The sequence below is a fragment of the Dermochelys coriacea genome, chromosome 7, assembly GCF_009764565.3.
Source record: "Dermochelys coriacea isolate rDerCor1 chromosome 7, rDerCor1.pri.v4, whole genome shotgun sequence".
Classification (NCBI taxonomy): Eukaryota; Metazoa; Chordata; order Testudines; family Dermochelyidae; genus Dermochelys; species Dermochelys coriacea.
Genome location: NC_050074.1, coordinates 28,571,735 through 28,598,332, shown reverse-complemented (window position 1 = coordinate 28,598,332; position 26,598 = coordinate 28,571,735). Strand labels below are relative to the sequence as shown.

Below are 26,598 nucleotides of genomic sequence, written 5' to 3'. Positions count from 1 at the left end.
CCTGATAGTTTGATTGTAAATTCATGGTTCATACCTGCTCAAATTAAACTTCTCATTTATGTTTAGTGTGCTACAGTATGTTAATGACTTTTCTGTAATAATTTTTTCTGCACGACTGTAAGGAATGTGAATTCACTTCCTGTGAAATAATTTGGCATCATCCATGATACACATTTATTGAAAACTGTATTATAGAATGTTAGTGATGTAAAATGTACAGCAAATTTAAAAGTAATTAGAGCCAAACTTGAGCCGCGATGTTTTGGACAAGTCATGTGACAACGCTAAAGAATTACAAGACTTATTTTCTGCTTCCACTAAACAAGGATCTTAGAATGGGGAAAAATTATTCTTAACATGATTGTTCATGTGGATTCCACTCTTGGTTTGCACGTGCCCCATGTGCACAAATTCAGATTCCTTTGGGCCAGCAGTGCATGTTAGGGTTATGCCAGCATTCTAAATGTCTTTGCACCCAACCATCTAATTTCTTTCTTGCCATCTGAGGCAGCAAGACAGAACTCCTTCAGTGACCACTGTCTTCTCTGAACACTATGTTACTGTTCGTTAGATAGCTATTACCCATTTGCTAAAAAGAAATATACAAGTGTTTTCTTACTTAAGTTTCAGTTTGGGGCAACATCAAGCCACTGTGAAGGGGCATTAGCAATGTGGCAAAAGCTAAATCTGGAGGGTTCAAAACCTGCCCCTCACATTGAAGCTTCAATCCTGATAAATGATGGGCACTGCTAGTGTCCAAATAGATGGGCACTCCTCTGTTCTGCCGAGGAGAAGGACATATCCCAGAGCGATGTTTCTTGTCACTCCTTTTTCTAAGAAAAATCATAAAGCTAAAGAAGGCGGCCTAAAGTAGTTCCTCCTTGACAGCTCAATGCAACCCTCCTTGGACACCAAAGGAAGGACTGAGCTATACCACAGTCCACCAGTCAGTCCCTCTCTAGGTGAGGGTGAGCTGAGATCCTACCCTGAGCTCGCAGGCCACCTCTGCTAAGAAGCCCTAGTCATCTGCCTACATTTCAGAATTGATGTCCTCTGACAGGAGCAGAAAGGAGCTCTGCTCCACAGATGAGTCAAGGTTCAGGTCACCTTCTCCAGTGTCTAGCAAGTGAAGACAAAAGAGTCATCACACTTTTGACTCATCTCAGGCTCAGCCTCCAAAGGAGCAAAATCCTGAGAAGGCCCCTTGGGTGCCCCAATACTGACTACTGAGAGAACACCAGCAGCACCCAGTAAGCCTTACAGACAATGTTTCTGTTGATATTGAAACTTACATTACCTACTTCAGAACTGGGTGTCTTGGTACCTACCACCACCATGCCAGTCACTTCAGAACTGTGTTCCTTAGTACACAGTACATTGGTAGCAGCCGTTTTGGTACCCAGAGCATACACTGTACTGAGTGATTTAACTGGATCCTGGTACTGGAATCACATCTCCTAGAGAGGTTGAGGGTGGTGATATCTAAGCCATCAACTATTGAAATTGTGGTGTGTCAAGTCAAGGAGCTATCTCCAGGGCCAATTTCATCTCCTGAGGGAATGCCCCTCTCTTGGAGGAAGTGTATTGCTTCTCCTCATTGCCATCTAGGCACAGCAGGGAGTCATCTCCTTCTTCCCCTCCTGGGGTAGCTCCTTGCGTGACTATGGCTGCACACCCCAGAGCATCCAGTAGGCCAAGGATTGTTTGGGATACAAGTCCTCAAGTAAGGAATACAAAGGGGGTTCCAGGCTGGATGTTCCTTATAAGTTCCACAGTGGGAGCCTGGAAGAAGCTCTATGTGGGATTCTATAAGGGGTAGCAGGAAAAGACTTGGGACTTGTAAGGGATATCCCTCCTGAAACCGCCAATGTATTCCTTACTTGAGGACTTGTATCCCAAACAACCCTTGGCCTACTGGATGCTCTGGGGTGTGTAGCCATATTCATGCAAGCCTGCATCATCTGCTGCTTCCAGGACTAGCTCTCCCTCACCAAAGCAGCATTATAGATCACCCTAGTCAGGTCAATTACTGCAGCCTCAGATCCTGGAAAGAGAGGAGGAAAGAACAACCACAAGAGAAAGAACAACAGGTCACTGCTGCAATATACTCATCCTGTCCTGGTGAGGCAGTAAGCCCCTCTACACTTGCCTCAGTGGATGATTTTAAGGCATTCCAGGGCCTGAGCAAATGCATGGTAGAAACTCTGGATATACCCCTAGTACAGTGATGCAAAAGAAGTCCCACAAGTTCCTGGGTGTCTTGCATTCATTTTTGCCAAGTAAGTTTGCCATGCCATTAAATGAAGGCCTGATGGAGTCTGCAAAGGAACTATGGGATACACCAATATTAATACTGGCCACATCCAACTGAGCAGACAGAAGGTACCAGCTCCCTTTCAAGGGATTTCAATATTTTTATTACCAGCCGGTATTGGGATCTCTGGTAGTGGCGCTGTCTAGGAGAGGTCAAAACAATGAAGGATCTCTTAGAGCCACACCACTCCAAGAAAGAATGGTTATTTACCTTAGAGTAACTGTGGTTCTTCAAGATGTGTTGACCACATAGATCCTATCCTTCTTTCCCAGTACTGCAGAGTCCAACTGCTCTTGGATTCTGTATTGGTGAAGGAACTTAGTGGTAGTTGGTCCTGCTCAGCCTTTTCTGCCCTTTGGGAGAGGGGTGATAAGGGAGACACTCATTGCAGGAGTGCCTCTTTGTGGCAAGGTGTGGTGTAGCAGCTCTCTCCAAGTCTGGGACCCCTTGCTGACAGTCTCTCCAGTGCCACAGTGGTCTGTCCCTTCAGTGACACAGCCCTCCAGCCAGGCCAATAATTGTGTCCACCCCCTCAGGTTATAGAAAGAGTCTTACAAAAGATAGATTCATTGTCAAGCAAAGAGTTCCAGCCTCACCAGGCCAAGGTCCCAGAGTCCTGAGCCTCTGGGTTATAAGGTCTTCCTGGTCCATATTCCCCTGTAACTGGATAGGCTTTCAATTTCAGCTCCATCTGAGGGTTGACAGGGAAACCTGGGCCCACATTGTCCACCAGATTCCATTCAAGGACCATGTGGTGGGCTCCAAGATTCTGCACCCACAAAGGTGCTGTACCACTGCTTCCCTAGGTTGCTTCCTACAGACTCCTTACACAAAAAGGCAATGCAAAGACATATAAACAAAATTAATAAAGGATAAATTCCAGACCTTGCAAGTCTCCAGAGTCTTTTCCCCCTTCTCAGGTCAGGTAGCCTCTCAACAATCAGGGGCACCAGGCAACTGGACCTCTCTTGGTGCTCCCTTTGAGACACTAACGGTGTACATCTGTTCACCTCCACTAGCTGCCTGCTAACGAGCTGCTTTGCTCTCCTTTTAAACTACTGCGCCAGCCTGCACATGCTTTGTAGGTGTGGCTGTATGGGGCTGCCAGGGCCCAAAGTAGCTCTTTAACTCCTTTCTCTCCAGTGCGGGGTTTGTATACCCTGTCACACAGGTGCACAAGGACATTTAGTGTTCAGGTATGGCCCCAACAGACACTGTGGGCTGAAAATAATTCAATCTCATGCACATGGGGTACATGCACATCAAGAATGGAATCCATGTCCATGGATTCATGTCCATATCAAAGAACCACTGTCACTGTAAAGTAAGTAACCATTCCATAAGTTTCTCTGCTTCTCTCTGTTTCACTGCAGATCTTCTGTTATTTCCTACTTGGCTTCCTGCTACTGATCTAAAGAGACAGTACATACAGTATCTTATCAAAATTGTTGGGGAGGTACAGATATGGTGTTTTGGTTTAGAGCCATCTCTAAATAGAAATCAGGAAGTAAACAGTATTTAAACAGAATGAAAGGAACAAACAAAATAGAGCTGTAATTCAGTTTTCTTTCTCACAAATGGAAAGCCCAGATTTTAGTGTTTTTAATTTAATTTTCTACATTAATCACCAAATTTTGAGAGAATTAGTTTTATCATCTTTTACCAATATAAAAAAGTCATGTTCCAAGTGTGGAAATGGCTAGTTTCCCTTTCCTTTTCTCTTTCATGTATTGCTCTTATGCAGCACTTAAATGGCTGGAGAGATCTGAAAGCACATATCAAAAAACTAATGATTTTATTACGTTTTGAACTTCAAAACATAATTGTCTCTTCTCTTAGAGTAAACAAAATAGAATTTGAAATGATGGACTGTATTTATCAAAAAGATGAGTGGCCTTATGCATTGTCAACACAGTGGAAGATCACTGACTAGTTTAAAAGTATGTGATTGATTTATTAATCCAAAAATCAAGCATACCACAGCATCTGTTTTCCTTTGCAAATGTCTGTACTGCAGAAAGTTGAACCTGGTTACTTCACTTTAATGAATCACTTCATCCCAAAATCAGTTCCCATTCTGCTTCATGGATATCAAAAAGTGTTACTGGATGAATGCAGAAGCAATTTTTTCCCAATTCAGAACAAATCAAGCTCTAAGGTGCCCAGGGAGCAGAGAATCTGAGAAAACTCTTCGAGTGCAAACATGTTAAATTAAGATTTTTCCAAACTAATTTTTTTTATTTTGAAACAATTTTCTTGTGAAACTTCTTAAGTTAAGCTCTGAGTTTCAGTGTATTATTTTACTGCATATTGCAATTGCTTTGCATATTTTATTCAGAGATTGTGAAAATTTAAAGATAATAAATGATGACTAATGTGCACCATCTGGCTGGGTTAAAAAAAATATTTCTTCCTGCGCAACTGAGTTTCTACTAAGCTGATTTACTCAAAAGAAGAAAGCAAACATATTTCTCTACTAAGAAAATGAAGGTTTAATGTCTTCACTGAAATCATTAAGTGCTAAAGATGTCTGAGGGTAACATTTGTTTTGTAATACACGATCGATATAAATTAAGTTGATATTGAAATGGAGTTCATTAGTCTCTCCCATTCTCTGAAGGACCATGTTGTATCTAATCACTCCTGTTCAGCTGCTGCTTTTTTGTTGCTTTAAGCTTCTGGGATACTGTTTGGTCACATGTATCCAACGAAGTGGGCATTCACCCACGAAAGCTTGTGCTCCAATACGTCTGTTGGTCTATAAGGTGCCACAGGACTCTTTGCCACTTTTACAGATCCAGACTAACACGACTACCCCTCTGATGTTTGGTTATGTTGTTTTTCCTTTTAAAACCTCCTAATTAATTCCATTGTGTTTCACAATATTTGTACATAGGATGGAGGGAAATTTTATATATATATTTGTCTTCAGTACAGCATCTGCAGTGTTTAATATGGAAAGAAGTAAGATTCTTTTAAATCTCATTCTGTTGAGCAAATGGGTTCAAGGCACTGAACAACACTGGCAAAGTGCTAGGCACCTTTGCAGGACTGGGCCGTTGGTAAGGAGACTGGAACTAGTTTTGCTGTAACTATAGTCAGTAGCCTGACTCTCATTAACTTCAGTAGGAATAGGATTGGGCCCCTAGATAACATGGGTTTATTTATGGCCCATATGTCTTTTAAATATGTTTATGACCCAATTGTTCTTTATATCTACAGTCATCAATTCTTTCTTTGTGATTCTAGATGTTAGGTAGAATGAGGTCACTCATCTCAATTCTTATTCAACATAGTTTCTCTTTCTCATGGCTTTTGGTGGCCCAGAGATTATGTATTCATTTATTTATCATATTTCTAAAATGTCACTTACATATCTCATGGCACAAGTGTTCATTTGAAGATCTTTGTAATACCAGCAAGATAAGAAGATGGAGTTTTATGCAGGTCTTTAGTGATCAGAGAGGAAAGCAGATAAAATATTTATCTAATTGACACATTAATTCTGGTTGAGTGCCTTCTAAAGGGTAAGATCTATAGACTTCCTTTTTAATCTGTCATTATGTTCTGGGATGTTTGGGCTATAAAGATGGATGGGTTAAAAAGCGTGGTTTAGATCTATGTCCACACTGGTTGGCAAAAGGCGGAGAGGTGTTCTGATGACTACCAGTGCCTCCTAGAGGGAGGGAGGGCTGGGTGTCAAGTTTTTCTGGTTAAAGTAATAACAGTGATAATACTAATAATAGTTAATGAAGCAATTGTTCGGTCTTTTGCTCAAGACACCATCTCTTGACATGGACAAGCTTTCCAACTATCACCATGTCTTAAATATTCCATTTTTGAGGGGTGTTACAAAGAAGGATGTTACAAAGAAGGATTGTCAAGTATCCCTATATTTGATTTTGGCTTTAAACCTGTGTCTAATATGGAAGCTGTACAGGTGGTATTGTCTAATTTCCTCTTGATTAATGGATAAAGATAAGAAGCTGGATGCTCATGTGGTGTGTGTGTGTGTGTGTGTGTGTGTGTGTGTGTGTGTGTGTGTGAAAGCAAGAGAATAGCATTAACATACCCTCCCTCGTAGTCTTAGAGCAGCTGGAAGTTGCTTCATCCCTCAGTGCAAGTCAGAGCAGTGACACTCAAAGACCCAGTGTTAATGATAAATATGTTTTGAAAATTATTTCCTATTATATTTACCTTACAGGAACCAAGTTCAGAAATTCTGAGTTTGTCTTGCAACCATTGTTGGCCTCATAAGGCTGTATAAGTAAAGCAGCTTCCTCTACTGTAGGTGTGTGATGTGGGGGTCCCCAAGTGGGTGGTGCTCTAGCTCATCATACCCCCTTGTGGCTCAAGTCTGTAGTTTGGCAATAGCACTTAGTGACTTGAGTCTGCAATCATCAGAAGTGCCTAGTGGCTCAAATCTGCAGGGTAATGATAGCACCAAGTAGCTTAAGTCCACAATCAGTGGTAGCACCAAGTAGCTTGAGTTGGCAGTAGGGGAACCTGGGCTCTCTGGCTCCACTTAGTTCAGGTGTGCAGCCTGAGCAGTCCCTGCTCCCTGGTACTTCCTATTGTACCCTTGCTCCTGCAGAGGCCCAAAGGGGTCCTGGCTATTGACTTGTAACATATACTCAAATGAAAGGGGTTTGGAGGTTCTTCCCCCTCACTCACAGGTGCTCTGCTGTCTCTTCTGTGATGGCCTGCAGCTCTGTATTAAGATATGCTCCAGGCAGCATAGGACACCTGTTGTATCCCTACAAGAGCTACCAGTGCAAGCCTGCTCCATTGCACCGACTGCCCTGACTGAACTGTACTGGTCCCTTTTAAGCTCCACCTCAGTTGCCAGCAGATGCAGCTGTGTGGAGTCTCCTGGGCCCAGACCTGCTTCTTAACTCTCTGTTTGAACAATCCCTCACCAGGTGCTGCAATGTCACTGGGCTAGATCATCCTTTCTGCCTTCCTAAATAGAGGAAACTAAGACCTGGTAAATACAGGGTGGTGGCATGGAGAAGAGTGGAGTGGTGCCTCAGCTGCATCATCCTGCCCTGGGCCCTTCAGGAGTCCCTGTGCAGGTTCACCCTTTCTAAGATTCTCAGGGGCAATAAGGCTCTACATCAAATGGTTCCTGGATATCCCAATGACTGTCCCATTAGAAACTAATTCTTTCTCAGAAGTATTGACTTAGTTCTTCAATAGTAAAAAAGTGAAGAGAAGGCATAACTGACTGAGAACATAAATTTAAAGTAGGAAGAGTTAATAAAAACTGGGAATAGTTCAAGGATATCCTACTGGATTCCCCCAAAATACAATTCCACAAACATGAAAAAAAATTATGCTGGGCAAGATAAATGTAAAAAAGAGAAGTGGAAACAGCAATAAAACTAATATATAGAGTGGAAAAGAAGGGAAGTAAATGGCAAAGAATATAAATTACAAGTTAAAAGATGTAGGTGACTGGTAAGGCTAGGTAAAGGAATCAATGAAATAACAGTGGCCAGTAGGTAAAAAAAAAAAAAAAAAAAAGAAGGCGGCATTTTTTAAACATTAAGAACAAAAATAAAACTAACCTAGGTCAGGTAAAACTCCATTGATAGTTGCAGATGGTAACATTTTAAAAAGTGATGGAGAAAAAGCAGAAATGATGAATAGATATTTCTGTTCTGAATTTGGAATGTATCCATCCCATATAATAATAATAACTAATAATTCTAGTTCTTATATAGTGCATTTCATCTGTAAACCTTTCATATAATGTTGTGGATGGAATAGAAAGTTTACCATCTGTAAGAAAGTAGGATGTGAGGCAACATCTGCTAAAATTAAACATGTACAAATCCACATGTCTGGGTAATGTACACCCAAAGATCTTAAAGGAACTAGCTGAGGCACTCTCTGAATCACTGACTTTAATTTTTCACAAATCTTGTAAAACAGGGGAAATTCCAAAGTATTGGAGGACTGCCAACCTAGATCAATATTTGAAAAGCATAAAAGGGGTGACCTGGAGAACAACACACCAATTTGCCTGATGCTGATTCTGGGTAAAATAATGGCACTGTTAATTTGGGACTCTATCAATAAAGAATTAGAGGCTAAAAATACAATTAATGCCAGTCATCATGGTTCTGTGGGAGGTAGTCTTATTAAACAAATTTATTATCTTTTTTTAACAGGAGTACAGGTCTAGTTGATAAAGGCATCTGTGCTGATATACCATACTTTGCTTTCTCCAAGGCATTTCACTTAGTGCCACATGACATTTTGATTATAAAACTGGATATGGAACTAACAGAGCACAGATTAGATTGATTAGTAACTGGCTCATTGACAGGTCTCAAAATGCAGTTGTTAATGGGCAGATATCACTAAGTAGATGGTTTCCAGCGGGCTTCCCCAGGGATTGGTCCAGTGATATTTAATATTTTTATCAACGATCCAGATGATGATATAAAAATCTTTGCTGATAAAGTTTGCAGAGAACACAAAGACTGGGAGGATAGGAAATAATGAGGAGGACAGATTACTGTTACAGAGTGAGCTGAATCACCAGGTTAAACGGTCATAATACAACACCATGCATTTTAATACAGACAAATGCAAGGTAATACATCTGAGAACAAACAATGAAGGCTATTTCTACAGGATGGAAAACTGACTTGGAAATCAATGACTCAGAGAAGGATTTAGGGGTCATCCTAGTTAATCCCCTTAACATGAGCTCTTAGTGTAGTACTGGGCAAAAAGGGCAAATGCAGTAGTTGGATTTATAAAAAGGGGAATGTCAACCAGAAGTAGGGAAGTGATCCGCCCTCTATACACAGCATTGGTAAAACTGCTGCTAGAATTCTGTGTCCAATTCTGGTGTCCACGATTCAAGGGGGTGTAAATACTAGAGAGAGTTCAAAGGATGGACATAAAATTGATCCAAGGGCTGGAAAAAAAAGCCTTACGGTGTGAGACTTAAGGAGATCAACTTATTTAGCTTATCGAAAAGAAGGTTAAGAGGTGACTTGATAACTGGGTATAGGTACTTACACATGGCAAAGACATCTTATAGTGGGGGCTTTTCAGTCTTGCTGACAGAGGAATAACAAGAGCCAGTGGCTGGAAACTGAAGTTAGACAAATTCAGCTTTGAAATAAGATGCAATATCTTAGCAAGGATTGCAGGTAAACATTGGAACAGTTTATTGGGGAGGTGATTGCTCGGAGTTTTTAAAAATGAGATTAGATATACCAAAAGATATGCTTTAATCAAGCTTCCAAGAGAAATTCTCCAGCCGTTCTGTACACGGTTTGGGCTAGAAGATGGTTGTAGTGGATACTTGTGGCCTTGGAATCTGTAACAGGGTGAATTGCCCCTTCAGGGCTGGAGGGCCTGGGGCTAGCCAACCCTGATTACTAAAGAGGCATATCTGAGTTGGATCAGATAATTCTGTATAAAGGGCAGCAGGTGGCTGCAGAGAAGGGGGCAAGCTCAGGAAACTGCAGAAGTAAGAGAGGCTCCTGCAGGGATGATATTGATATTGGGGGATTTGGAAGGCCTGGTAGTAGGGTGAATCAGAGGCTACTGGGAGTGAGCGAGCTCCAGCGGAAAGACCTGGGATGTGGGGTTTCTCTACTGAGACTACAGGTAGGAAAAGCCTGGGAGTGATGCAACAAGAGGGTAAAACTGATGGACTGTATTTGGGGTCTTTGAGTTTTGTTTTGGAGCTTTGTTTATGTGAATAAAGTCAGTCCCCCAAGAAGTGGTGGTGAATGCACAAGAGGAGCCTCTGAGGAATGTAAGAAGCTCTTTGAGAGAGAAATTGTTAGCAGGGCATTGCAGAGCCACCCCTGGCCTTGGGGGAGTTCATGAAAGGTGGCTGACTCCACTACAACCCACATGTTCATTTACTTCTCTCACGGGGTGCACCTCTCACTGCTGGGCTGATGCCTCTTCCTGGTCACTCTGGGGATTATCAGGAGGCTGATGCCCCCATCATTTTGACTGGTCTGCAGCCTCTCTCTCAGCCTCATGAACCACCATGTCCTCTTCATGACAGTCTTCCAGCTAGGTTGCTCTGTATTTCCCGCTTCGGGGGACTGGTGGGGGGGGGGAAGAGTATCACTGTCCAAAAATCCAGCCACTTCATCAATGGCAAGTATGGGGTACACAGGCCCGCCTATGTCTCCAGATCCCGACCCAGGGACCCTATAGATAGCAGCCTCTTGCTGTGACTAACTTCTCCCAATGCTGCTACGTCTCCCTGGGCCACTTCCCCACAGCCCCAGCACCTTCTTCGCCCCCTACCTCAGGGCATTCAATTACCCAGTTGCAGAAACCAGCCAGAAGCTCCCTCTTGCCTCCTCCCACTCTATCCCATCCCTGCCAGCAGTTTCTCTGTCCAAGGTGCCGCAGGTCTCTCAGCCGACTAGAGACATAGTCCTCACTCCTTGAGCTGCCAGCAGTGACTGACTCTGTTCTGCACTGCAGCTCTTTTTATATGAGCCAGATGGCCCCGGATTGGCTGCTTCCTACACTTAAGATCTAGGGTTAAATAAGTACAGGGATATACATAATGTAAATCAAGGGCAATTGACAAGTTACAGGTAAGTGAAGACAATATCATTCACATTTCTTTTGAACTAAATTATTGCTTGAGTGAATTAGTACTCTTAACATTGCTTTGATATTCACACACAAATTAATTGGCCTCTTGCTCTGACCTGAGCTGGCCTATCAGCATCACATTCCTTCATGGGCTATGGGGAGAGCAGGAAATTCTGCATTTCCTTTAGTATGCTCGTTACACTTGCAGCTCTGCATTAAGACAATGACTATAATAAAATCTCATGATTCAGCCAGTAGTCTACTGAGGTCAGGAAGGAGTTTTTTCCCTGACGCATAATTAGCCAGATGTATTCTGGGCTGTTTTTTTCACTTGCCTCTGAAGCATCAGAGATTGGCCACAAATGGAGATGTGACGATGGATGGGATAGACAAGTGCTCTGAGATGTTACAGAGAATCCTCCGTCTTAGACATCTGAGTGGAGTGTCTTGCTCATGTGCTCAGATTGAAACTGAGTGCCAGATTTGGGATCAGAAAGGAATTATTTCCCAGGTCAGGTTGGCAGGGACTATGTTTTTTTTTTTCATTTTCCTCTGCATCATGGAGAATGAATCACTTGCTAGGATCACCTGGGCATAGCTCATCTAATCAATTCCTTGCCATTGCAAAGGTACTGGTGGCACCTCAGTCTTACCAGTTCTCTGCATGTCACACAACAGGTTTGTCTTCTGAGAATGGAAATGCTTTAGTCTAAGTAAAACAAATGGGCTCAATATAGAGGTAACTGGGTGACATTTAATGGCCTGCGATATTCAGGATTATATCAGATTAGATGATATAATGGTACCTTCTAGCCTTAAATTCTGAAAATATAAAACTATGAAAAATGTCATAGAGCATCATAAAATGAATTTAGCATTTTTTGTCCACGTAAATGCTTTGAAAAACTAATGAATAAACACACAGAAACTTAGAACTTGCATATCAACATTGCTTATGAAAATATAAAATGGATGAGCAGAAAAATATTTATGGTCTTTCTATAGTTTATGGTTTAAATAATATAATAATTCTGGTGTGAGAATAAATGTAGAATTAGGTACAACTGATTTTTATTTCAGTATGATTTATTTTTGAGTTTACAGTCAGATTATGAGTTCTGTTCATGTGGGTAAGGGTTCGTAGAATCCACTCCTTGATTTAATATAATTATTGATTCAAGTTTTTCAAGTCCTTGTTTTCTTTTAAAACCTGTGAACCCAGCAGAGAAGCATCAATTTATTTTGCCTGATTGAAGACCTACTAGAAAAGCTTGCATTTATATGTTCTACTCAAACATTACTAGATGACATTGTGGTAACAAATGGGAGCGGGGGGGGGGGGAGAATAAACAAAATAAATACAATGGGTGAAGTTCTCTATTACGCTCAGCTTGTGCTGGATGCAGCAGAGTAGGGGAGCTGTAAGAGAGCTTGCTATGGCCCTGGCATGTGTTTAGAGCAGCCCGAGGACTGCTGTAACTTGAGCCATCTGATATTGGTACACAAGGACCATATGCCAGCTGTGAATAGCTGGAGTGTAGCACACTCGGGCTACCCTTCTTCCTTGCCCCAACATGCCACCTGAACTAGGAGATGTGTGAAGGGCGGTGTGGAAGCTGCTTAAATTAACTCTATGCCTCCTACAGAGTCCCTCCAACAAGGGAATCTCCAGGAGAGGACTTGTGGGTGATTTCTGCTTCCACTTATGCTAGCCTAGATTGTAAGTAGTTCTTCTAGCTCCAATATACAGAACAGATTTTAGGTGAGCTAGAAACACTTCTAAAAACATAACCCCTGAGACTATCATGCTCACTTAAGGGGTGAGGGGAGGGAGGAAGATTTGCAAATCTGTAAGAATTTGTGAGGTTCATAAAAGCCCAAACTCCACAAAGTAGATCCTTGCACAAATTTTGTTTCCCTTTACCTTGTGTCAAGGTTCCTTCCCACTCTGAACAAGGGTACAGATGTGGAGACCTGCATGAAAGACCCCCTAAGCTTATTTTTACCAGCTTAGGTTAAACGCTGCCACCACCAAAGTGTCTAACAATAATAACAGGGGAAGTGCCCACTTGGAAACGTCTCCCCCTCCAAAATCCCCCCTAGCACTACACCCCCTTTCCTGGTGAAGGCTTGATAAAAATCCTCACCAATTTGCATAGGTGAACACAGACCCAACCCTTGGATCTTAAGAACAATGAAAAGCAATCAGGTTCTTCAAAGAAAAATTTTAATTAAAGAAAAAGTAAAAGAGTCACCTCTGTAAAATCAGGATGGAAATACCTTACAGGGTAATCATTCAGAACATAGAGAATCCCTCTAGGCAAAACCTTAAGTTACAAAAAGACACAAAAACAGGAATATACATTCCATTCAGCATAGTTTATTTTATCAGCCATTTAAACAAAGCAGAATCTAACGCATATCTTACTAGATTGCTTACTAACTCTTTACAGGAGTTCTGACCTGCATTCCTGCTCTGGTCCCAGCAAAAGCATCACATAGACAGAGAGACCCTTTGTTTCTTCCCTCCCCCCAAGATACTTTGAAAGTATCTTGTCTCCTCATTGGTCATTTTGGTCAGGTGCCAGCGAGGTTATCTTAGCTTCTTAACCCTTTACAGGTGAAAGGGTTTTTCCTCTGGCCAGGAGGGATTTCAAGGTGTTTACCCTTCCCTTTATATTTATGACACCTTGTATGCCTCCTGCTCCCATGGAAGCCAGGTGGATGTAAAGAATAATTAAAAGAAGTGAAGAAGGCAAAAATATAATTATGTAAATTAGTCATGATTTTATTTTGAATATACCTAAAAGCACCTTTTTCATTTTATTCTGCTCCCATTGAAGTCCATGAGAGTCTTGTAGCTCACTGATATTAGGAGTAGGCCCCTACCATAATAAAATTTAGAGATGGAAGAAGTCTTTTAGATCACAGGGAACATCCCATTAGAAGACCAGGATTTCCTGACCGCCAGTAGCTGCTAGTTGCTAATCATAGCAACTGATACATTATGTAAAGCAGCTCCACAAAAAGAAGCTGTTCAAATTGTATTAGACAACACTTTTCATCTCTTATTATTCCACCTTTCTACTTACTACTCGGGCTACTAATATTTATTTCATCTGTAACAAATGCCAACAATAATATTTTTTGCTTTCCTTTCCCCCCTTATATTATTTACCTTTTTATCTCCAAGACACAGCTTTGCTTAATAGCTGTTCTTGTAGAGAGTGTAAACATTAGGCTTTGCCTAAAATTTTCAGTATTTTTACAATGTATTTTTCAGGAGTATTGATAACATGTAAGACTATGTCTCTATGTAAAGAACTGATCCCCAATCCCATGCACCAGTCTTTCAGCTTCCTCCTACAGCCCTATTGCATCCTCATTGTTCACCCCCAGGTTCCCTCCTCACCCCAGCATTAAGGAATCAGGAATAACATTTACAAATAAAAACCAAAGGCGGATAATCATTTCTCTGTGATATGTGCGTGGAGAGCACAGGGATTGGAGGAGAAGGCAAGATTCCTCTGTGGCATGTTCCCCCTCTGCCCCACATCCTGCAGAGGGGTCTTAAAGGGACCAGAGGTCTACCATACAGAGGGTTTAGGAGGAGGGAATCTGGAGGGGAAAGAGAGGTGGGAGAATGTGAATAAACTTCCCTATGCACCCCCAAACCACCCTAAAATTAATGCAGCCTTATGTGATTCAATGTTTGTACAGTGCCCCCAAGAGCTCCCTCAAGTAGGGTTTCACAGGGCACCTGGGGCATCAGCCAGCGGAGGGAGCACTGGCACTTTATCTCCTTGAGCCATACTTCCAGTAATGATATAGGACAGGGGGGCCCCTGCAGCGGTGAATTTTGAGAAGTGGAATGCCCTTCTCATTTTGCAGAGATGAAGAGGCCACCCCTACCTTTCCAGACAGATCAATTTGGGGACTGTCATCCAAGGAGAAACTCAGAGTTCCTTAACCCACCCAACTCCAAGCAGTTTTCCATGAGAGGGGACAATCCCCCATTCCCCACCACCTAAAATGAGCCACTCCTCTGGGTGTCCTCCCAATGTCTGTCTTTTAGATTGGAAATTATTTGGTCAGGGATTGTCTTTTTATTTGTGTGTGTGTCTGAGTGCTAAATAGCTAATAATAATATATATCTTTGTGTGTGTTATCTGTAATGTTTGAATAGATAGTGGATGTAATCATTATTGAGCAGTTTAAATTTATTCTTTTACGTAGAGACTGTCCAGTTTGACCAATGTACATGGCAGAGGGGCATTGCTGGCACATGATGGCATATATCACATTGGTAAATGTGCAGGTGAACGAGCCTCTGATATTGTGGCTGATGTGACACCATCATAGGGCCTAATCACATCAGCCACAATATCAGAGGCTCGTTCACCTGCACATTTACCAATGTGATATATGCCATCATGTGCCAGCAATGCCCCTCTGCCATGTACATTGGTCAAACTGGACAGTCTCTACGTAAAAGAATGAATGGACACAAATCAGACGTCAAGAATTATAACATTCAAAAACCAGTTGGAGAACACTTCCATCTCTCTGGTCACGGTGATTAGCGACCTAAAAGTGGCAATACTTCAACAAAAAAGCTTCAAAAATAGACTCCAACGAGAGACTGCTGAATTGGAATTAATTTGCAAACTGGATACAATTAACTTAGGCTTGAATAGAGACTGGGAATGGATGGGTCATTACACAAAGTAAAACTATTTCCCCATATTTATCCCCCCCGCCCCCCACTGTTCCTCAGACATTCTTGTCAACTGCTGGAAATGGCCCACCTTGATTATCACTACAAAAGGTTCCTCCCTCTCCCCCTCTCCCCCCACTCTCCTGCTGGTAATAGCTCACCTCAAGTGATCACTCTGGTTACAGTGTGTATGGTAACACCCATTGTTTCATGTTCTCTATGTATATAAATCTCCCCATTGTGTTTTTCCACTGAATGCATCCGATGAAGTGAGCTGTAGCTCACAAAAGCTTATGTTCAAATAAATTTTAGTCTCTAAGGTGCCACAAGTACTCCTTTTCTTTAAACTAACTTAGACTCCTTTATATTATGTTTAGGCCAACTTACATCCATTCTGCTGATGTGGTATGCTGATATGATGTGCAACTTACTTGCTGTTGTAAGAAGGTATAAAATTAAAATAGGATAAGGGCCACCTTAACAGATGCCATCCTGCTCCTTAGGTACAGCAACTCAGACTCCTTTACACATCAATAGAGTGGGACCAGTTAGGATTTATGGATTCTAATGGAGTTTAGGTGAATGTAAGGGAAACTAAGTTATGCCTCTTTAATTAGCACTCTAAGGACCCAGTCCTGCAAACACTTAGGCATGTGCTTAACTTTATGTCTCTGAGTATTCCCACTGGCATTAATGGGACAACTCACATATGTAAAGTTAAGGTTATGCACAAGAGTTTGCAGAATTGGGACATAAATTTGGACCTTTGTCTCCAAAGCAATGTCAAAACAAGGAAATTCCCATCTAATTATAGCCAGTGGTATTGACTGTTCTAAATATTATGTCCAATGCCATAAAACGGCTGTTTAGATTCAAAGAGAGAGACCATCTTGAGCCAGTGTGTCTTCCTAATACTGATTGGTATGATGCAATTATTCAATTATCCATATTAAGCTTTAATTAAAGAAAGAACCTTTTACATTACTTCATCTTTTATTCTAATACTTGTTTCTTCTCCTCTTTTACAGGAAAAAGTAGAATATGCCTTCCTGATTATTTTTACAGTAGAAACATTTTTGAAGATTATAGCATATGGATTATTATTACACCCCAATGCATACGTTAGAAATGGATGGAATTTACTGGATTTTGTAATAGTAGTAGTAGGGTAAGTCATTCACACTTCATTTTAAACAAGGCTTTAAAAACATTGTTCTGAAAATGTGGTATTGTCTTTATGACAAGGTAGCTGTATGTCTTATTCTGATGGGACTAAGGGCCAAAGCCTACTAACTTTTACTCATACATAATTTACTGGTCAGCTCACATGAGTGAAGATGCAGAATCAAGCCCTAAAAGGTTCCCAGTTCAAAATGGAGGAACTTGGGTCATATTGTACAATCAGCCTTAAGGCAGAAGACCACAATGCATTCAATGAGTTCTGCCTAAAAATTGATGGCATAAGAAGGTCCAATATTAGAGCCCTGTCCTGCAAATTCTTTTACGTATGAGTTGTCCCATTGCACCCACTGGGACTGTTCATATGAGTAGAGGTTGGGTCCATAATCCATCAGGGCTCAGCTGTGCCTTTTAAGCAGAGCCTAGTGTTGAGGGTGCTGTAGAATTGCACTGCCCCATACGCATCACCAGAAAAGTGCTGCCTGCTTCAAAGAGACAGAGCACCTGCTACACCATCCTGGCATGAGAGGAGACTGGACACTTCTATCCCCTTTCATGGGATGCAGCACTTTGGCCCCCTCCCCAGCACACAGCTGGACAGCATGATGCAGAGGGTAGGATGGACTCTGTTTACATTCTGCCCTCCCTGTCCCCTGTGCCATGAACCCCCAGGGGAGTGGTGAGGGAGCATTTCCTGCATGCCCCATTGTGCAAGAACAGCCCTTTTGCCTAGACCACAAGTGTGGGGAAATTCCTTACTCCCTTCTCATTGTCACTGTGTAACTGAGTAAGGGCTATGCAGCATCTGTCCCTTGTTGTGTCAGCAGGTTTTATATTATCAGCATTGATTCTATTTGTGTTACATGCTGCATTAAGAGATCCTATGTTCAGGCATCAAAGAGTTAATCTCATAGCATATATTCTGTTTTCCCTAAATATGCAAATATTGTCTGATTAGACTGAAATAAGGAATTTTTTCAATAGTGAAGATCCTGTTAAGTGTAAAAAAAAAAAAAAAAAAGGGAGGGGGAGGGGAATCCTAGTGAAATGCTCTGCCATTTAACATCACTTGAAATATTGCTGCTGACTTGCAAAGAAACCCTTGGCATACAACGTCTCAAATGCATTTTTTAAAATAGTTTAAATGATACTCAGAGTTTGCTTTTAACTGAAATAAGCAGGAATTTGATGGAGAGAGAGTTCCTAACTCAAATCATTGAGATAATGAAGGAAAATAATGTGATTTAATGGGAAAGCCCAGCATTTGGGGGAAATAATTGTAATTACTAAATCTGCTGTTGTTTTGTGTACATGTAAATATCCAATATTCAAATATTATTTTTAAATAATGAAAATTACTGAAATTATTGCCATAGTACCAATCTGCTGGCACATTCTGGCCCATGGTTAAAGTGGGTGTAAAGGGAGCAACAATAAAAGATTCTTTAGCCATATAAATAAAAAGAAAACAAGGAAAGAAGAGGGACTGCTGAACACTGAGGATGGGTGGAGATTAAAGATAATGTAGATATGGGTCAACATCTTATTAAATACTTTGCCTCAGTTTTTAATAAGGGTAATGAGGAGCTTGCGAACAGTAGGAGGGTGGCTAATGGGAACAAGGATATGGAAGTAGAAATTACCACATGTAAGCTTGAAGCCAAACTCAAACAGCTTAATGGGACCAAATCAGGGGGCCAGGATAATCACCATCCAAGAATATTAAAGGAACTTGCACATGAAATTGCAAGCCAAATAGCAAGGATTTTTAATGAATCTGTAAACTTGGGGGTTGTATCCTATGAGTGGAGAATTGCAAATTATAATACTTATATTTAAGAAAAGGGAAAAAGTGATCCAAAAAACTACAAGCCCAGTAGTTTGACTTCAATTATATGCAAGATCTTAGAACAAATTTTGAAAGGGAGAGTAGTTAAGCACACAGAGATAAAGGATAACTGGGATAAAATACAACAATCAGTGGTTCTCAAACTTTTGTACTGGTGACCCCTTTCACACAGCAAGCCTCTGAGTGTGACTCCCTGTTCTAAATTAAAAACACTTTTAAACATATTTAACACCGTTATAAATGCTGGAGGCAAAATGGGGTTTGGGATGGATGCCGACAGCTCACGACACCCCATGTAATAACCTCACAACCCCCTGAGGGGTCCCAATCCCCAGTTTGAGAACCCTTGTACAAAATGGTTTCAAAAAAGGTAGATCATGCCAAACCAACCTGATCTCTTTCTTTGAGAAGATAACTGATTTTCTAGACAAGGAAATACTGTAGATCTAATCTACCTAGATTTCAGTAAGGCATTTGATGCAATTCCACATAGGAAATTATTAGTTAAATTGGAGAAGATGGGTATTTTTATGAGGATTGAAAGGTGGGTAAATAACTAATTAAAAGGGAGACTACCACAGGTCATGCTGAAAAGTGAACTGTCAGGCTGGAAGAGAGGTTAGTAGGTTACTAGGAGTTCCTCAAGGATTGATTTTGAAACTGATCTTATTTAACATGTTCATTAATGACCATGGCACACAAAATGGAAGTGTGCTAACAAAATTTGTGGATGAGGCAAAGTTGGGAGGTATTGCCCATACAGAGAAGGACTGGAATATCATACAAGAAGATTTGGAGGATGTTGAAAACTGAAGCAATAGAAATAGGATGAAATTAAATAGAGCAAAGTGCTAGGTCATGAATTTAGGGACTAATAAAAAGATTTTTTTCTATAAGGTGGGTATGTATCAGTTAGACGTGACAGAGGATGAGAAAGACTAGGGTATTGGTTGATCAGAGGATAACTATGAGCCACCAATGTTATGCAGCCATGAAAAAGGTTAATGCAATTGTATGGTGCATCAGGTGAGGTATTTCCAGTAGAGATAGGCCAGTGTTATTACCATTACACAAGGCACTGGTGAGATCTCATCTGGAATTCTGCGTGTGAGATTCTGGTCTCCCATGTTTAAGAAAGATGAATTCAAACTGGAACAGGTACAGGAAGGACCACTAGGATGATCGGAGGAATGAAGAACGTACCTTACTAAAGGAGACTTAGGGAGCTTAGCTTAACAAAACAAAGGCTGAGGGGAAATATAATTGCTGTCTATAAATACATCAGAACGATAAACACCAGGGAGGGAGAGGAGTTATTTAAGTTAAGGGCCGGTGTTGGCACAAGTTCATATGGATATAAACTGGCCATGAATAAGTTTAGGCTTGACATTAGTTGAAAGTTTCTAACCATCAAAGGAGTGAAGCTCTGGAACAGCTTTATAAGGGGAATACTGGGGAGCAAAAAACCTAACTTGTTTTATGACTGAGCTTTATAAGTTTATGGAAGGAATGGCATGATGAGATTGCCAACAATGGCATATGGTCCATCCGGGTCTGCTTTTACTAACTATCTCCAATGGCCAGAGATGGGACACTAGATGGGGATGGCTCTAAGTTACTACAGAGAATTCTTTCCCAAGTGCCTGGTTGGTGGGTCTCACCCACATGTTCAGGGTCTAACTGAATACCATATTTGGGGTTTGGAAGGAATTTTTCCCCAGGTCAGATTGGCAGAGACCCTGTGGTTTTTTTGCCTTCCTTTGCAGTGTGGGGCACAGGTCACTTGCTGGTTTGAACTAGAGTAAATGGTGGATTCTCTGTAACTTGAAGTCTTTAAATGAAGATTTGAGGATGTCAGTAACTCAACCAGAGATTATGGGTGGGTGAGTTTCTGTGGCCTGCGATGTGCAGGAGGTCCATGACTAAGGCTCCTAGGTTCTACAGTAATACAAATAATAGATAATCATCATGTAATCAGGCTCTGCATCAGGTCAAGTGATCCTCAAAGATTGGATGCAGAGCAAATGGTGCTTGGTGAGGCCTTTCTGTAGTGGAGTGCTTTGTGGTCAGGCACTGTGGACTTCATACAAGGGAGCTCCTCTCTCAGACCAAGCAATCTTTGAAATAGTCTACCTCTTTGTCTCCCTTATCTGGTGACCATGTGATTACTGTAGCCCTGGGCAGTTGAGCAAATCCCTAAACTAGCACACCTCATCTAACCATGTTGCTAGTGGACATGGGTGTGTCTTACACCAAATTCTCATACATCTCTGAGTGATGTGTGTGTAAGTGAGTGTAAGGGAGGATAAATTAGTGTAAGGGGAAGGTCTGTGTCATACCATCTGGTATGTCACCTCTATATTTGGCCCTCTGTCTCCAAAACATCATGGGATAACAAGAAAATTACCACCTAGTTATAAAACAGTCACTACAACTGGCTAAGTTTAATTACATCAAATGCTAACCCTGATTTCACGGTATTTAAGAAGAATTGGATTGTCTCCCATCAGATACTCAAAGCCTCATTCTATGACCCAAGTCCCTGCCCTTTCACAAGTCCAGAATAGGAAAGCTTGGTGTACGAGGTAAAAACCATGTAGTCAAAGATCAACCCACCATGACAGAGTAAAAGAAACCCTCAGAAAACAGGTCTGTGGCTCACAGGAAATACAGCCCTCTTACCCAAGCACCCTTACCTAAGCCAGTACAGGGCCAGTTATTTGATTAACTTGCACCCTTTAGAGAGAAGCCTACTGAAAAATTGATTTTTGTATTTGACCCTATGTAGAGATGGAATCATCTCTGGATATGATTCCTTTTGAATGGATTCGTTATGGAATTTCATTAGACATTTTAATAGCTTCAAAGGAGCTGCCACTGGTGTCCAGCACCAGATACATTAAATTAAATGCTCTTAGTGTGCATTGTCAGCAGAAAATGTAATGGCTCCAAAGGTAAAATCATGACAATGTTCCAAAATGCACATCTATAAGACAAGAAAGTATGGTGCATATAAAAAAGGCAGTTTTCTAACATAAATAATTTGGACATTTAATTAAAAGAATATTAAATGGCCTTAGTAAACCGTATTGGATAGTAAATGTTATGTTTTAAAGAAAATCAAGGGCTTGATGGATTTGATAGGACTGATATATGCTGGCAGAGCTGATGGCCAGCCCTGCACATTTTTCTCTGTCCCGACTCAGTCAAAACTGTCATTGAAATCAAGCAGTTTATGGATTGCTTAGAGAATAATCCATTCACTTGTTTAGTGCCTGGCCCTGCATTCTCTTTTCAGGCCAAATTTCCATGGTTTTCAGTTGGAGCTTCACCTGAGAAAAGAGTCCAGAATTGGGTCCCAAAGGAGATAGCTTGCACAGCAGTTTACTGTACCTGTGGACCTCTAATTTGAGGAATTACTTATACACTGAGTGCCTGACAGCATACCCCCTCTCCCCCCCTCAGGCCCTGATTTCAGCAACATGCTTAAACATGTACCTAACTTTAAGAACATGAATAGTTTCATTGAAGTCAATGCGATTACTCACATGCTTACAGTTAGGCCCGTATTTAATTACCCTGCTGAACCAAGCATAAATTGTTAAATGTCTGCATTCTGCCATCTCTTAAAATGTGTGGATCTCTGATTTGTGTAAATTCAGTGGGTCAGATCATGACCTCAAGATCTAGGTGCTCCACAGATGGTGGAACAGACTGGGGAAGGGGAGTGGGTGACCCATAACATTTACTATCCAATACGGTGTTTATGGCTGTGATGGGTTGGGTCACAGAGACCTCCTTGGGACTGCCACCTGATGTGTTGAGACTACCTCTGAGCCCCTTTTTCCCTGGCAGCTTGGGACTTCAGTACCCTGTCTTGTTGAGCCAGACACACTAGCCTGCTGCATCACAGACCCAGTTCTGAACCACATCCCCCACAAGCTGCAGGCTTAACTGAACACGGCTTAAGAAGTGCTCCTGTCTCCAGCACCCAGACACCCAGCTCCCAATGGGGTCCAAATCCAAAATAAATCCATTTTACTCTGTATAAAGCATATACAGGATAAACTCATAAATTGTTCACCCTCTATAACACTGATAGAGAGATATGCACAGCTGTTTGCTCCCCCAGGAATTAATTACTTGCTCTGGGTCAATTAATAAGCAAAAAAGTGATTTTATTAAGTATAAAAAGTAGTATTTAGGTGGTTCCAAGTATTAACAGACAGAACAAATAAATTACCAAGCAAAATAAAACAAAAACACACAAGTCTAAGCCTAAAACAGTAAGAAACTGATTACAGATGAAACCTCACCCTCAGAGATGTTCCAATAAGCTTCTTTCACAGACTAGATTCCTTTCTAGTCTGGGCCCAATCCTTTCCCCGGTACAGTCCTTGTTCCAGCTCAGGTGGTAGCTAGGGGATTTCTCATGACTGCAGCCCCTTTGTTCTGTTCCACCCCCTTATATACCTTTGGCATAAGACAGGAATCTTTTGTCTCTTTGGGTCCCCACCCATCCTTCTAAATGGAAAAGCACCAGGTTTAAGATGGATTCCAGTACCAGGTGACATGGTCACATGTCCTGTGAGACCCCAAGCCTTGGCCTGACTCACAGGAAGGCTTGCAAGTAAACAGAGCCATCTACAGTCAATTGTCCTAGTTGATGTGAGCCATCAAGATTCTAAACCACCATTAATGGCCCACACTTTGCATAACTACAATAGGACCTCAGAGTTATATTTTATATTCCTAGTTTCAGATACAAGAATGATACATTCATACAAATAGGATGAACACACTCACTAGATTATAAGCTTTTTAATGATACCTTACTAGAGACCTTTTGCATGAAGCATATTCCAGTTACATTATATTCACAATCATAAGCATATTTCTATACGCATTATGGGGTGCAATGTCACAGTGGGGTCCAGGGGAAGCCTCCAGTATTCCATCTCTGGTAAGCTACTAAACATAACATCTGTTTCTTAGGTTTCAGAGTGGTAGCCGTGTTAGTCTGTGATTCCTGATGATTTATAACCAGAGCTGTGAAAAACTTTCTTGACAAAACTCAAAACTGGAGAAAATTTTCCTGCTTTCAGGTGTATTTTACAAATCTAAAACACAGGCCAAGTTTATTGAAATTTTTGCTGAGGTTCACAGATCTTTCAGTGGAACTAGACTGAGTTCTGATCAGGCATTGCACGATAGTTCTGTGTGAAAAACTGAATGATGCTCACTATGGCATGGCTCAGACTTGAAATCTAGCAAAACATGGAAGTTTTCACAATGCAAATTGAAATATAGCATGCAAAATGAAACAAAACTTGAGACCAGCGCTGACCTTAACCACCTGCTTCAGTTTTAACTATTATGGTTACTGAACTTCCATTCTGACACTATTTTAGTAAATGGCTTCTGCCAGTTAAGAAACACTTTATGAAATGTCTGACTATAAGAAGAATATTTGTATGTTTTTTTTTTTCTTTTGCTGACTATGTTTAGAATGTTGAACTGTAGTGTCATAGGGAGTTCATATCATCTACACAATTTAAAACTGTGAGTTTCTTGTCATTATCTATTTAATGTTCTAACGGAAAAACTCATTTTGCAAACCTCACAATCTGAAATGTCTGAGCAAAAAGCTGTGATAAAGTAGCTTCATCTGTGTAAAACTGGCAGAGACTGGACTAGCAGCATGTTAATTTAGTGGATACTGTATGATCATCCCTCTCTTGGGGGATTAGGAGCTCTTGCACTTCATAACCCTTCTGTCATGATTTAATACATAAGTATATGTCATTTTGATAGCTGAACAGCTTTTCAGAACTATCCTCAGTTCAAGCAATTCCCTAACACTTTTGATTACTTGGTAAATGGATGGTGATACTGACCTTTCTTTATTTTATTTGGTAGATTGTTTAGTGTAATTTTGGAACAATTAACCAAAGAAACAGAAGGAGGTAGCCACTCAGGTGGCAAACCAGGTGGCTTTGATGTCAAAGCCCTAAGAGCCTTTCGTGTGTTGCGACCTCTCCGGCTTGTATCAGGAGTGCCCAGTAAGCTATTTTCTATTTAATTCTGTTGTAGTGAATAAAATAACCATTCCATTGTTGGTTTCAGAGTAGCAGCCGTGTTAGTCTGTATCTGCAAAAAGAAAAGGAGTACTTGTGGCACCTTAGAGACTAACACATTTATTTGAGCATAAGCTTTCGTGAGCTACAGCTCACTTATCTTTTCAGATTATTTAACCTTCTTGCTCTAGAAAGTAGAATAAAAGTGACAGGGTAAAGTTGACTTTCGTTATCTGGTTATGTAGATAAAATGTGTTTCAAGATGTACGATATCCTATTTGAAGTAGAATAAGGGATTGTGAACTCATTCAGTGTATGATTGTCTTACACAGTTCACTAGGCAGACAGAAGAATACATTTAACTTTTAGAAGTTTTATATGAAGTAAATTAAAAATCAAAAGCAAAAACACCAGAAAATAAAGTTGAGATTTTTGATACCCAAATCCTGGGAAACATACTATGTAGCTACTCCTAAAATGGCCCATAAGCAGGTAAATGTATGCCAAAGCAAACAACATGTTTTCTGCCCTGCATGGACGCAAATAACTCCTGTTGATCTTAATGGGATTTACCGATGCTTAGACAACAGGGAATAAAAGAGCAATTTCCGAAAGTAGGAAACTTGAAAAATAGAGCAATTTATTTAAAAAAGACAGTTGAGTTTTATAATTATCCTTTCTATTTCCTTTTCATTCATTATTAATTATTGATGCTTTGAGTTGAATGAGGCCTCTCTGTTTCACAACCCAGTTTCTCAAATTTGATCCAGCAGCAAAGTAATAATGCTGTGTTTATTACATCATAATCTGTTACCATGGAAATGATTGTGATGACACAGATTTAGGAAAATAACTTCAGTGGAGAATCAAGCAGAATGGGGGGAGGGGAAGGGTATGCTGTGATGGAGAAAGCCTTTGTTTAAATACAAGCAAGCCATATTCTGCTTCATTGATACCGGGCCAGCCCCCAGTCACTTGAAGCTTGAAGTGCTATCAGTGCAGAATTTAACCAATATACATTTAGGGAAAAGAAAAACTATAAAAACAATAAAAAGAAAAGGAGTACTTGTGGCACCTTAGAGACTAACAAATTTATTGGAGCATAAGCTTTCGTGAGCTACAGCTCACTTCATCAGATGTATTCTGTAGCTCACGAAAGCTTATGCTCAAATAAATTTGTTAGTCTCTAAGGTGCCACAAGTACTCCTTTTCTTTTTGCGAATACAGACTAACATGGCTGCTATTCTGAAACCTATAAAAACAATGTGAAAGGTAAATGAATGTGTCCAAGTTTGTTTATATTTTAAAGTTGTATTCGGTGTATCTGTTCTAAAGATCTTTACCATACAGGTGCAGTGCTGTCTAACAGCACTATAGACCTTCCAGACCAAAGGTCCAATCCTGTAATGAGCTCTGTGCAGATGGACCCCCCTGCACCTGGCTGCCCTGAGCTCATTGCAAGATGACAGCCTGAGCACAGGATTTTTCAAGATTCTTCAGGTATTGTAAAATCCCAGCGACCACCTGGAATTCATACCATCTAAGGAGTATGGATTCTTGTTGCTGACTTTCAAGCATTGCTTTCTATTACAGACAACGTTCAGTTAGAATTTTTTGACAGAATACAAAGCTTTACATTTTTTTAAAGCAGCCATGTGCTTGGACATTTGCTTTTGAAACTGAGCAGCCTGAAAATTCTGGCTGTGAGCTAGTGCAGGAAGATTTTGATGTGTCTTGTTCAGCGGAAACCATAGATTCACCACACTTTTTAAATTGATGACATTTCTAATTATGTATTTCTAATTATGTGTAATTGCAAAAGATTTCATAATCAGGAAAAGTTAATGCCATATAAAGTCTAACTCAC

General features: G+C 40.8%; 1 protein-coding gene across 1 annotated transcript in view; it reads left to right on the top strand.

The window, feature by feature from the left end:
- CACNA1D (calcium voltage-gated channel subunit alpha1 D) overlaps positions 1 to 26,598 on the top strand; it is a 344,531-nt gene that overhangs the window by 107,969 nt on the left and 209,964 nt on the right. Inside the window, 2 exon segments of the mRNA XM_043518866.1 lie at positions 16,655 to 16,794; positions 24,574 to 24,716. Coding sequence (XP_043374801.1) covers positions 16,655 to 16,794; positions 24,574 to 24,716 — 283 coding nt within the window.